Source organism: Lepidochelys kempii, chromosome 20 (assembly GCF_965140265.1).
Source record: "Lepidochelys kempii isolate rLepKem1 chromosome 20, rLepKem1.hap2, whole genome shotgun sequence".
Lineage (NCBI taxonomy): Eukaryota > Metazoa > Chordata > Testudines > Cheloniidae > Lepidochelys > Lepidochelys kempii.
In genome coordinates this window covers 22,658,338-22,671,847 of record NC_133275.1, presented here as the reverse complement: position 1 = coordinate 22,671,847, position 13,510 = coordinate 22,658,338, and the positions used below count along the sequence as shown (strand labels likewise).

The 13,510-nt window shown below is 60.1% G+C and overlaps 1 protein-coding gene and 1 long non-coding RNA gene across 12 annotated transcripts in view; one reads left to right on the top strand and one right to left on the bottom strand.

Moving 5' to 3' along the window:
* Positions 1–1,183, top strand: part of NFIX (nuclear factor I X) — a 70,176-nt gene extending 68,993 nt beyond the window's left edge. For 9 of the 11 annotated variants that reach the window (XM_073318193.1, XM_073318187.1, XM_073318189.1 and 6 more), the window contains one exon: positions 575–1,183. In XM_073318193.1, the coding sequence (XP_073174294.1) occupies positions 575–1,168 (594 nt within the window). In that variant the 3' untranslated portion in view covers positions 1,169–1,183. Of the gene's footprint in view, positions 1–16; positions 105–574 lie in introns of those variants that run through there. The other 2 variants (XM_073318195.1, XR_012155685.1) reach the window with 2 other exon arrangements.
* On the bottom strand, positions 222–9,819 carry LOC140900639 (uncharacterized). Its single transcript, XR_012155686.1, has 2 exons — positions 9,554–9,819; positions 222–2,641 (listed from the first exon to the last, which is right to left on the bottom strand). It is a non-coding gene; the product is annotated as an uncharacterized lncRNA (long non-coding RNA).
* Between the last annotated feature and the right edge of the window lie 3,691 nt (positions 9,820–13,510).

Genomic DNA, 13,510 nt, shown 5'->3' with positions numbered 1-13,510 from the left:
TTTGTCAGATTTTGTTTGAGGGGGAGGCAGATTTAGGAAGAGCAGATCTTCCAAATAACCCCACATACACACCTGCCGGCAAAGAAGTTAACCCGAGAATCGAGGTATGGGGGGTGTGGGGGGGACAAGGATGGGGCCAGGGGCCAATTTTGTCTTTAACCCCGGGCTTGCCAAGGCAAACTTTATCGTGGTTATTAGTGAAAAAGTAGCAAAATCTCGAGTTTCTAGTTCTGATGGTGAATTTTCTTTGGCCTTTTTGAAATTTATTTTGCAGCTGGGGGAGGGGAAGGCAGAAGATGGAAAAGATTTAAAAAATCAACACCCACCGCTGTCCCAACTGAGGTGGATTGTCTTCCGGGCTGGTCTTGTGTTGTGTGGCTGGCTCGGCCGTGCTCTGAACTCGGTTCTCCGCGCTATCTCTGTTCTGGGGATCGAGTGAGTCGCGTCAGCTGGCGCGACTGGTCGGGAAGGTTGTGGGTTTTTTTAAAAATAGCATTCCTCCGTTTTCTCGTTCTAACGTTCCCCCCCTTTTGTCTCGTTCCCTCTTTTCACCCTCTTCCACCCCCCCCTCCAGGATGAATTCCACCCTTTCATCGAAGCTCTCCTCCCTCATGTGCGTGCCTTCTCCTACACATGGTTCAACCTGCAAGCTCGGAAGCGAAAGTACTTCAAGAAGCACGAGAAGCGGATGTCCAAGGATGAGGAGCGCGCCGTGAAGGATGAGCTGTTGGGGGAAAAACCAGAGATCAAGCAGAAATGGGCATCGAGGCTACTGGCCAAACTCCGCAAAGACATCCGCCCCGAGTTCCGGGAGGATTTCGTCCTGACCATCACCGGTAAGAAAGCCCCGTGCTGCGTCCTCTCCAACCCGGACCAGAAGGGCAAAATCCGCAGGATTGACTGTCTGAGGCAGGCCGACAAGGTTTGGAGACTGGATCTTGTAATGGTCATCTTATTCAAAGGGATCCCGCTCGAAAGTACTGACGGGGAGCGGTTGTACAAATCACCACAGTGCTCCAACCCAGGCCTCTGCGTCCAGCCGCACCACATTGGAGTCACAATTAAAGAACTGGATCTTTACTTGGCGTATTTTGTTCACACTCCTGGTAAGTCCTACACCCCCCCCACCCCCCTAACAACCATCCCCCATCACTGCTGCTTGTTTTGAGATTGAATTGTCCAAGGGATCGAGCTGTTTCTTTCTCCTTTTTTTTTTTTAATTCCCTCCTTGAACCTTTGTCTCCGTAATTAACAAATTGGTCTCTGTTGTTTATCGTGCAAATGTACCCTCAGCATCGGCACCCTCAACAGACTGAGCAATCTGGGGTGGTTCATAGCTTGCCCTCATCTTCATGCCCACGATCCCTGGTGAAAAGCCCCGTTTTGCACGGGGGATGTGCTTGTGCACATGTGCCTGTGAAATGCCCACTACTGTGCGAACGGCAACTTTAAAAAAAAAAATGGAAAGAGAAAAGACTTAAGATGTGGGAGGGAAAGCGACTCGATTTCATTCCGAGGGGATTTTTCCTTTCCCTTTCGCTTTGATGGTCATCGAGACCCCGTCTGGATTTTGTCGGTTTCTTTTGTCGGCGAGGTTTTGGGGGTTTGTGCCGATGGCATGTAAACCGCAGAACATACAACTCGGCAGCGCTGGGCACTTTTACACTGTGTGGCGGTGGAAATAATCCTGCAATTTCAGTGGGCACTGTCCCAGGCAGGAAGCCGTTCTCTCTCTCTCGGAGGGTTAGTCACTCGGTTCTTTTCAACCCCGCTTGTCATTTGTTCCTACCCCAGATGCTTTGATGTCTTTCAGATTTTCCCCTCTGTCTCCTTTTTCTTATATTTTATTTTTTTGAAAGTGGGTGTTTCTTGGGGGGTGGGTTGGTTTGTTTTTCAGTTCCTCCCTTTGCGTATTTTTGTTTTGTTTTGTTTTCTTTCCAATTGAAACAGAAATGCCTGGTTAATTTTTAGCCTTTGCCCAGATACGCCCAATTTGCTGCAGACTTTGAAATCCAAACTGGTTGGTGGAGTGTGATTCTGTGTTTACATTTTGCTCAACTAACTTGTAATGAAGAGGTCGACCAGAATTTCCTCCTCCTCTGTCTCTTAACTTTCCCCTTGTGTCTTTTATTGGCTTTCTCTCCTGTTTCCCTCTGACTTTCCTTCTGTGACTTTCCCTCTTTCTATTTTTCTTTCTCTTCTGTTTTTCTCTGTCTTTCTTTCTCTGATCTTTTCTCTCTTTCCTCTTGTCTCTCTCTGTCTTTTCCTCCTCTTTCTTGTCTTCTTTCCTTGTGTCTCAGCATCCAAACTTCCCCAGCTTTCTCTCACTGTCTCGTCTTTAGAGAGCAGAAAGGGACACAGGCAGACCTGTGGAGGATCTGGTCTTTAGCCCTGCTGTTTCTTAGCAAATTTGTTTCCTTGCGAGCTCCTGTCTCCCGAGTGGTTTGTATTTTATATCCTCTGCCACCCTCCCCGATCTGATCTTGCTGGGAGGCTGTTTCTTCCCTGGTTTGTGTCCGTGCTCCAGGACAGCGTCTGTGTGCTCGGGGTTGGTAGGACTGCAAGCTCGCTGACACACCGCTCAGGGCATCTCCAGGCTTGGCACGGAGAGGGCAGGCTGCCAGCCGTCCCCTGCACACGGCTTTGGGTGGGTTTAAAAAAGAACAAACCCGCAAAATGGAATGAAACAGGGAAGGGTCAGGCTTGTAGATCCGCACATACAACCGCCCTACACACGTGTGTATATGCACACAAACGCTCAACATGCACGTGCACTCACAGAGCAGTGACACACAAACAGACGCTCTCGCGCAGAACCCCCGGGCACACGGAACCCAGTGCACACGGAACCCCAATGCACACAGGACCCTAATGCATGCGCACACGGAACCCAGCGTACACTGAACCCCAATGCACACGGAACCCCAATGCACACAGGACCCCAATGTGTGCGCACACGGAACCCAGCGCACACGGAACCCAGCGCACACGGAACCCAGCGCACACGGGACCCCAATGCACACAGGACCCCAGTGCACACGGAACCCAATGCACACAGGACCCCAATGCATGTGCACACGGAACCCAGTGCACACGGAACCCCAATGCACACAGGACCCCAGTGCACACGGAACCCCAATGCACACGGAACCCCAATGCACATGGAACCCAGTGCACACGGAACCCAATGCACACAGGACCCCAGTGCACACGGAACCCAGCGCACACGGAACCCCAATGCACACAGGACCCCAGCGCACACGGAACCCAGCGCACACGGAACCCAGCGCACACGGAACCCAATGCACACAGGACCCCAATGCATGCGCACACGGAACCCAGTGCACACGGAACCCCAATGCACACGGAACCCAGTGCACACGGAACCCCAATGCATGCACGTGTGCGCACTCACACAGGACCCCTGTTCCCCAGACTCATGTATTTCCCCCCTCCAGGACTGCCATACCCCCCCCAGCTCCCCAGTGCCTGCATGTGCCCCCTCAGCGATGTCTGGGCATTGCCCGCGCAGCTCCGGCACTCCCTTCCCAGCGTCTCGCGGGCTCAGACCTGGCAAAATACCCTGCTGAGCAACATGGGGAGGCTGGGCTCATTTAACGCCGACCTGCTGTGGGGCGCTGGATGTGTCGGGGTGTGGGGGGAGCTGGCAGTGCCTACCCCATGGGCCCTAACCTGGGGGGATCAGGTCTGTGTCCCTCCACCCCTCTTTTCACAGACCAGGGAGCAGGCTTTGTGTTTGCCCCTTCTCCACCTGGCCCGCGAGGGCTGCTGGGCCAGGAGCTGGGCTGACCTGCCTGTAAGGTGTGTGAAATGTGGGGCCCTTCTCTCTGCAGGCGGCAGAAGGGGGTTGGGGACACCAGCACCTCTCTTCTACCCTGCTCGCTTCCAAGGGGCCTGGGGGCCCTTTAGTCTAGCAGGCCAGGATCTCCGGGACGTGGATTGTCTTCAGTTGCCCCCCTCTGGCCCCTGCCCACAGGGCGCCAGCCCTCAGCACCCAGGGGAAGGGATTTCCCCACAGCAAAGCCAGGCTGAAGTGCGGCCTCTCCTAGGCCCCAGGAGCCTGGCCCTATCCCCTCGGGCTACTGGACCCCCGGTGTGCTCCCTCCACCCCCTGTGCCTCTGGATTAAGCAGGTACCCGCCCCCCCTAAGGCAAAGCCCCGGCCTCTGTAACCCGCATGGTTCCGCGGCAGAGCGGGCACGGGATCTGGCTGCTGGTGCCCCGTGCTGCGCCATGGGGGACGAGGGCGGATGCTGCCTTGGGCCCGAGCGTCTTGGCAGCTGTTAAAACGCCGTTGTGAATGGCGGGGGCTCCCACATCTCCTGGGAGAGTGCGTGACGCCCAGCCCCCGCCGGCCTGGTTCTTCCAGGGCTGGGCCTGGGCCTGTTGCACTCGATGTTGGGGTGCGGAGGAAGTCGCCCGCTGGCAGATGCGCCGACGCTGAGTTGGGGCAGCAGCGCCAGCGTGTATGGCTGGGGGCCTCTGCCCCTGTGGGGGGGCAGCCGTCCGGGTAGGGCAGGGGCCCCTGAGCGCCTCTGAGATAAAGTGACCCTACACCTTCCCCGCAAGGTCTCCTGGTCAGTAGCAGAAGACAGGATCTACCTGTCTCTCCCTAGTCACAGCCCTATGTCTTTCTATCCCCAATCACACCACTCTCTGTTGATCCCAATTCACACCCCTCTATAGCTGCCCCATTCACACCCTGTCCAGGCCCCAGTCACACACCCCCAGCCCCTCCTGAGTTCACACCTCTCCCCCATTCACACCCCTCACTCTAGCTCTGTCTGTGCCTGTTCACACTTGCGTCTCTAGCTCCATTCACACTCCCTCTAGGCTCAAATCACACCGTTTCCAGCCCTGTCCTCCATTCACACCCCTCTTGCTCTGTCTGTCTCTGTTCACACCTGCCTCTCTCTCTCCATTCACACCCCTCTTTTTATCTCTGTCCACCCCCATTCACACCCCCCTCTCTCTTTCTCTCCCTCAGTTCCAGTTTGGTAACAGGGGGCTCTTCACTCAGGGTGTGAGAAGATCCCGTGGCTGGCAGTTGACACAGACCAGACAGGAGGAGCAGGTTTCTCAGCGGGAGGGAATTAACCGCTGGCACGACTCCCCCAAGCCCCACTGGAAATGGTTACTCCGAGACGGGACCTTTTTCTAGCTCAAGCAGGAATCACTTCGGGACCATCTATGGCCCAGGGTGTCCAGGGGCTCAGATTAGATTGACAGCAGGGCTTTCTGGCCTTAAAATCTACCTGTCCCTCCCTCCTCTGGGGCTGTGTTGAATTTGACTCGGACTCCTGGGTTCCCCTCAGGTGTCCCATGATGCTTCCCTTGCTGTGTTCTCTGGGGGAGCCATCCTGCCCCGGCCATGGGATGGGGGGGACGCCGGGAGTCCCCCTCAGCCGGTTCCTGGCAGAATGAGCCGGTGAATGGGTTTGGTCTAGCAGCTTTGTTCGCTCTGCAGGGGTCTTGGGAGACGGGTTACCCGCTTGTGTCCGACTCTGGGATGGGGTGATGGGGGGGCCCGGTGCGTCCTCCCTCCCGGCAGAATTGGCCTCTGGCTGAGGGAGGTGTTGCTTCAGAACTGCAGCCCCCAGCCCCAGTTCGGTGAGCTGCTGAGCTGTGCTCTGGGAGGAGAGCGGGGTCTAGTGGTCAGAGCAGGGAGGCGGGGCTGGGAGTCAGGACGCCTGGGTTCCCACCCTGCCACTGATTCACTTCAGCTCTGTGCCCCCCTTCGGCTTAGAACAATGGAGACACCAATGTAACCGACGCCTCCCCTGCTGCGTGCCCAGAACTTGGGGGTGCAGGACCTGGTGCCCTCGCTGCATGCCCAGAGCTTGGGGGTGCAGGGCCCCAGGCCTCTGGAGTCCTCGCTGTGTGCCCAGAGCTCTATGGGGTGCATGGTGCCCCAGGTGCCCTCACTGCATTCCCAGAGCTGGGGGGGCATGGTGCCCCAGGTGCCCTCGCTGCGTGCCCAGAGCTCAGGGGGTACACGGTGCCCCAGGTGCCCTTGCTGCGTGCCCAGAGTTCGGGGGCGTGGTGCCCCAGGTGCCCTCGCTGCGTGCCCAGAGCTCGGGGGGGGCACGGTGCCCCAGGTGCCCTCGCTGCGTGCTCAGAGCTCGGGGGGGCACAGTGCCCCAGGTGCCCTCGCTGCGTGCCCAGAGCTCGGGGGGGGCACGGTGCCCCAGATGCCCTTGCTGCGTGCCCAGAGCTTGGGGGCACGGTGCCCCAGGTGCCCTCGCTGTGTGCCCAGAGTTCTGGGGGGGGGCACGGTGCCCCAGGTGCCCTCGCTGCGTGCCCAGAGCTTGGGGGGGCACGGTGCCCCAGGTGCCCTCGCTGCGTGCCCAGAGCTCGGGGGGGCACGGTGCCCCAGGTGCCCTCGCTGCGTGCCCAGAGCTCGGGGGGGGCACGGTGCCCCAGGTGCCCTCGCTGCATGCCCAGAGCTCGGGGGGGCATGGTGCCCCAGGTGCCCTCGCTGCGTGTCCAGAGCTCTGGGGGGGGCACGGTGCCCCAGGTGCCCTCGCTGCGTGCCCAGAGCTCTGGGGGGGCACGGTGCCCCAGGTGTCCTCGCTGCGTGCCCAGAGTTCGGGGGGGGCACGGTGACCCAGGTGCCCTCGCTGCGTGCCCAGAGTTCGGGGGCACGGTGCCCCAGGTGCCCTCGCTGCGTGCCCAGAGCTCGGGGGGGCACGGTGCCCCAGGTGCCCTCGCTGCGTGCCCAGAGCTCGGGGGGGCACGGTGCCCCAGGTGCCCTCGCTGCGTGCCCAGAGCTCTGGGGGGCATGGTGCCCCAGGTGCCCTCGCTGCGTGCCCAGAGCTCGGGGGGGACATGGTGCCCCAGGTGCCCTCGCTGCGTGCCCAGAGCTCGGGGGGGGGCACAGTAACCCAGGTGCCCTCGCTGCGTGTCCAGTGCTCTGGGGGGGGCACGGTGCCCCAGGTGCCCTCGCTGCGTGCCCAGAGTGCTGGGGGCCCCCATGCTGCTGTCATTTAGCTCTCCCGACAGCCCATCCCTGGGGTGCAGCTTCACCCGCCTGCCAGTTGAATTTTTGCAGGGCGGGGTGGGGTGGGGAGAGCCATTAGCCAGGGATTTTGGGCACCTGGCCCATCCCCCCCCCGGCAAATTCTTCCCCACCCCCATCTGCCATCCCAGGTGCCAGTTTCTGGGAAAGCCGCGGGCGTGCGGCACCGCCCGTCGGGGCTTGCAGGGCGCCATGGTGCAAAGTGATGGGCGGCGCCGGCGCCAAGCTGGGCTCATTAACCATCCGCTCGGAGCCCCTCTGTGCCCAGGGAGGGCCCCCACCCGGGGCCCTCCTGCTCCCTGGCAGGGCGGGAATCCCCTTCTGCAGCTGGGGGAGCCCTGGATCCTGGCTGGCTTGTTCCTCGGCCAGGGTCCGTGGCCCCCTCCCGCATCGCTGCCAGCACCCGTCGGAGCTTCCCCCAGGGCCGCGAGCCTGGCACCGTGAGCTTGGCGCGGGCGTTGCCTGCCGTCTTTTTCACCAAGCACCCCCTCCCCGCCGGCCCCTCGCTACCGGGCCTGCCCACTGCAGCTGCTAGGACCCTCCCCTGCCGCTTGATGTACTAACCAGGCAGTGCCACCCCCCGGGTTACGGACGGGGACCGAGAGGCTAAGGGACTTGCCCAGGGTCACCGAGGAAGGGGGTGGCAGAGCAGAGAATTGAGCTAAGGCATCCCAGGCTAGTGCTCTAACCACTGAGCCACCCTTCCTCCCTCCTGCATTCCCGTCTGCCCTTGGGCTCGGCCCTGCATGCCTGGCTCCTCTCTTAGCCCCAGTGCGTGAGCTGGGAGCCCCGCTCGCTCCTTGGTGCTGTGGATGGGGAAAGCCCTGGGAGTCGTTAGGGAGCTGAGTGCCATTGCCTTCCCCCAGCATGAAACCAGAGTCGCCCTAACCACTGCAGCGGAGTGACTCCAGATTAACTCCCATGCCAGTGATAGCCCAGTCTGGCAGGGCTAGGGGCTGATACCCAGCGCAGGGCGGGCAGAGTCTGGCACGGCACCGGGCAGAGCTGGGGGCTGATACCCAGGGCAGGGCGGGCAGAGTCTGGCACGGCACCGGGCAGAGCTGGGGGCTGGTACCCAGCGCAGGGCGGGCAGAGTCTGGCAGGGCACCGGCCAGAGCTGGGGGCTGATACCCAGCGCAGGGCAGGCAGAGTCTGGCAGGGCACCGGGCAGAGCTGGGGGCTGGTACCCAGCGCAGGGCGGGCAGAGTCTGGCAGGGCACCGGGCAGAGCTGCGGGCTGGTACCCAGCGCAGGGCGGGCAGAGTCTGGCACGGCACCGGGCAGAGCTGGGGGCTGGTACCCAGCGCAGGGCAGGCAGAGTCTGGCAGGGCACCGGGCAGAGCTGGGGGCTGGTACCCAGCGCAGGGCGGGCAGAGTCTGGCAGGGCACCGGGCAGAGCTGCGGGCTGGTACCCAGCGCAGGGCGGGCAGAGTCTGGCAGGGCACCGGGCAGAGCTGCGGGCTGGTACCCAGCGCAGGGCGGGCAGAGTCTGGCAGGGCACCGGGCAGAGCTGGGGGCTGGTACCCAGCGCAGGGCGGGCAGAGTCTGGCAGGGCACCGGGCAGAGCTGGGGGCTGGTACCCAGCGTAGGGCGGGCAGAGTCTGGCAGGGCACCGGCCAGAGCTGGGGGCTGGTACCCAGCGCAGGGCGAGCAGGGTCTGGCAGGGCACCGGGCAGAGCTGGGGGCTGGTACCCAGCGCAGGGCGGGCAGAGTCTGGCAGGGCACCGGGCAGAGCTGGGGGCTGGTACCCAGCGCAAGGCGGGCAGGGTCTGGCAGGGCACCGGGCAGAGCTGGGGGCTGGTACCCAGCGCAGGGCGGGCAGAGTCTGGCAGGGCACCGGCCAGAGCTGGGGGCTGGTACCCAGCGCAGGGCGGGCAGGGTCTGGCAGGGCACCGGGCAGAGCTGGGGGCTGGTACCCAGTTGGCTTGTGCCCTGGCAAGATTTGGCTGTAGCTCTCAGTGCGATGGTCCCCAGGCCCGACTGCTACGTGTGATGCGCCAGCTGCCCGGAATCAGCTGCCCGGCCAGGGCTCGGCTGGTTTCCCTGCCTAGGTGCCCAGTTTGAAAGGTCCTTTCACAGGCCCCGGCCGTGTCAACACCGCGCCACAAAAGCCTTCTTTTATTCCTTGTTTGTTTTCATTCCCAAGGCAGGCGGGAGGCCGGCTGTGCCGGGGGAGCCCTCCCAGCGTGAGCCAGGGCTCTGCCCCTCCCCTGCTGCCCGGAGGGGGTCGGGGGGGTTGTCCCTCCTCTTCCTCACCCCCAGCCTGCAGCCCCCAGGTCGGCCGTCCAGCCGGCTGTAACAGCGCCTCTCCCCAGGCCTCGCTGGGCTGGAGGGAGGGGGGCTGGGGGGCAGCGGGGGGTGCGGGAATCTGGGGTAAGGGGAGAGTTTGCAGCTGCAGTGCAGCCCCTCAAGCCCTCAGCGTCCTGTGCCGGAAGTGTCGGGATCCGGGTTTTCCGGGTCGGAAGAGCGGGTTCCTATACCGGCCGGCAGGACGTCACCCGCCGGAGCTAACTCACCCATTCACTTCCTTCGTTTGCCCTGCATCCGTGAAATTAACCGTAACGATCAAGGATTGTGACTTCCGCTCCCGGCCGGCACAAAAGCCCCAGACCAGCTCTTCTGTGGTTAACGTGGCCTCGAATCAGTGCCCGGCCCCAGGTGGCAGTTCCTGCCGCCCGGTGGGGGGGAAGACCCGGTCCCATGTTTCAGCCAGTGACGCTAGTTTGAAGTCGCACCCTCTGGGGTTTGTTTGGGGGCCGATGGCCGCGCCCCTCGGCAGAACGCCCCCAGGCCTGGAGCTGGGAAGTGCAGCCAGGCTGTCAGAAGGGTGGGGGCGGATCTGGCCATGGGGTGGGGGTGGCGGGGGAAGGGAGGTCACTGAGTTTGACTTTCTCAAGTCCCATGGGGTCCCAATTTGATGTCGTCCAAGTGACATGACCGCCGGCCGGGTCTGTCGCTGTTCAGGTCACGAGGCAGCTGCCCAAGGACCTCCCCTTGTGCTGGCCGTGTCCTATGGCCAGGGACTTGGCACCTGATTGCTCTGGGGCTCTGAGTCCGTGCGTCCCCGCTCGGTTTGAACGGCTGGCGTCTCCAGGAGTCACGTCCCTTCATCCCGGGCCTGCTAGCCGCCAGGGCAGGCCAGGAGGCAGCCTGCTGCTCCAGACCTGCCGACCACGGGCTCGAGGTGACTCCAGGACCCAGGGGAACTGACCTCACCTCCATGGTCCCCACATGAGAAGTGGATAATCTCTGTGTACCCCAGCTACGCTGCTGGGCGACTCGCCTGCTTAGGTAACCGTCCCTCCAGCTGTGCCCGGTCATACGGGTGCCAGCCACTGGCATGAAATAAAACGCCGCCCAGGGGAACTCCCCTTTGCCCTCTAAGGGATGCTGCCACCATCTGGGAGCTGTATGTCAGGGCGGCCGGGGTGGCCTGCGTAATGGCCAGTCTTTCCTATGCCCCTGGCTCAGGGAGTGGAGATGCCAGACAGCCGTGACTCTGTACCCAGTGTGGGACACGGCGTGACACCACTCCGGCCCCCAGAGACACCCCTGGCGCGGCCTGGCCAGTGCCCATAGACCCCCCTGGGACAGGCTGCTCCGAAAACAAATGGCAAGCGGCTGCCTTGGCCTGACAGTTTGGGATTCGGTAGTTGGGTGCCGGGAAGGAGGGGGAGATGTAACTGCCGGCCTTTCAATCTGGTGCCTGGCACCAGGCATCTTGAAAGGGAGCGCGGTGGCTCTCGGTGGAGACGCTGCCGCCATCTTGTGATACCCAGGGCAGAGGCAGCTTGGGAAAAGCGCCTTCTGAATGTGGGCCCCGATTCAGTCCCCCACAGACCCACTTCCCACAGCTGGAGCTCTCTGCCTGTGCCCCTGCCCGTGTTGCAGGCAGACGAGTGGGGCTCTGCTTATCAGTTTTGAAAAGACCGGTTCGCAGCGCATCGAGAAAAGTGGAACTTGGTTAACGCTGCGTTAGCGTGGCCACCTTCGAGACGGTGACAAGAACTGCCCGGGGGAACCAAACGGCCCTCGGTATGTTCAGGGGGCTCATCAGAGCCACACCGCGTAGAACGGGCATTGCAGTTTTGGTAACAAAACCCAATAATCGGCGCTCAGCATGAAGTGACAGCCCGTCTCAGGTGGAGCGGGGAGCCCAGGGAGGAGCCATCTACGACTATTCAGAGGGGAGGGAGAGGTGTCTATTGGGTAGAGCAGGGGGCTATGGAGTCAGAACTCCTGGGTTCTCTCCCTAATCTGGCAGTAGGGCCTAGTGGGTTAAAGCAGGAAAATACTAGGCTTTTCCCTGGTGTCACTGGCTTGCTCAGTGACCGTGGTGGGGTCAATCCCCTGCCAGCCTGTCTGCTGGAGTGGCTGGGAGGGTTAATTGTTTGCAAAGCGTCTCGGGACTGTGGAGAACAGGGGCCTTGGAAGGATGGAGCAGGCGGCCCCATGCCCCCTGCACTCCGCGGCAATACAGCCTGAGAGGAAGGGCAGGGAATTGCCCTTCTGGGGATCACTGTCCTCCCCCACTGGGCTCAGCCTTGTGTCTCGCAGGGTGGGGCTGGGCCGCAGGCCAGCATGGCGCTCGCTTGCCACGGCGCTGAGCACGGTACAGAATGCAGCCGGCGCAGCTGGCCCGGGCGTCCTGATCTCCATCACGTGGTCATCAGCACTGCGGGGAGGGGTTGGCAGCCTGTGACCCAGCATCTCCCCTCCTGCAGCCTCTCTGGAGCCAGGCGCCTCGGGCCCACCCTTGCCGAGGTGCCTTGTGTCGGGTTGGTGGAGCTCCCTTGTGCAGGGAGATCTCCTCCTCCCCAACTCTGAGCTGACCCTGGCTGCTGTCTTCAGCCTCTGGGAATATTACTGGGAAAAGGGACTGGGGCAGCGTTTCCCAGGGGGACGCAGCTGGGGTGAAAAGTACCCAGAACCAGGATACCAATGGACCCGCACCCCAGGATCTGCAGTTTGTGTTGAGAATGTTTGGTTAAGTTTTACAAAGCTCTCCCTACTGTTTGTGATTTGCCGTTCCCGTTCTGGGGAGGGAATCCAACCGGCCCCACCCAGGGGGTTACCAGGGCTCCGTGTCCCCGGCCCCCTCAGTTGCTTGGAGAAACCAAACGACCTGTTACTGGGCTCATTCCCCTTCCCACATCTCTGATCCTTTGACTCAATTCTAGATTCTAACAAGAAAACGGGACGAAGCTGCAAAATTCAGATCCTAAGCCCAACCCTCTGGTTAATGGGCTGAGGTTGGGGGGTGCCCAGATCAGGGCCCACTAATCTCTGCTGCTCCCAGAAGCTTTTCTGCCTCACCTTTTGCCTAGCTGTCGGCCCTGGAAGCTTCGGGGAGAGACGCTGAACCGGATTCTCCAAAGGGCCGATGAGGACAGAGACGCATTTGATCTTAGCAAATCAAAGTCTCGCCTGGTCCCTTTTAATGTCCAGTGGGATATTTACTCAGAAATTAGTGTTGATCGTGGGTTGGATCTGCGGCTCCATCCCGATCAGCCCTTCCCAGAAACCCCCTTGTCCCTGATTGCCCCTTCTCTCATGCAGGAACCAATGAAGCAGAACGGACGGTAATATTTATTAAACATAAATGCGCTCTCCCAGTGGCTTGCAGCTTGGTGGAGCTGGTGTCGTTCTCTCGACTGGGGGTAGGCTCTTTGGAAAAATTAAAGAGATACAAACTTCCTTCCCGGTTTTGTTCTCATTTGCACTGATGTAACATTGTCGGATTTTAATGTCTTCCTGGTTTGTTCTCCTACACTTTGTGACGTGTAAATGGGAGAGCAGCATCCGTCCGGATCTATGCAGGTGTAGCTCATCAAGACTGGCCCCAGTAATGATCGTTATAGGACTTGCATTGATTCACTCCTTTAGATTTACCAAATATGTCCTTCCAGATTCTCCAGGTGCCAGTGACATGACTTCAAAATGCATCAAAAGTGCAGCAGTTTTCGATAATTCAGCAGAAATCCCTCTCCTACTCAGCTGCAATTACCCCATAAATTTCAAATGCCTGGGGGAAAATGATCCATGCTACTAACATGAGCAGTGTTATTATTGCATTAATAGAATTACCTGGGGGTTTGGTTTCTATTAATTATATTTGACACAAATTAGATTAATTGTGGTTTGATTTTTTGTCCTGCTCTCTATCCCTAACTGCTTGCTTTATTCTTTCCTGAATCCAGGCTAGTTTTCTTTTCTTGTTTAATTATGTTAACTAAAATATCTAAGTTGGGTTGCTGGATTTGAGAGCTCCTGGGGCCACGAGAGGAATGGGTTGCAGCCATGCGGGCGCTTGCCACCGTGGCTTACAACTAGACTTGGAAGGATATGACTTTTATCAGCAAGTGTCGGTAAATGTCAGTTTCGCAGAAAAAATGTTTCTGTCGACGATAATCAAAATTGGCAGCGAGGCAAAGTACGAGAACTGCTGTGTGAGAACATATGAAAGTTTGCTT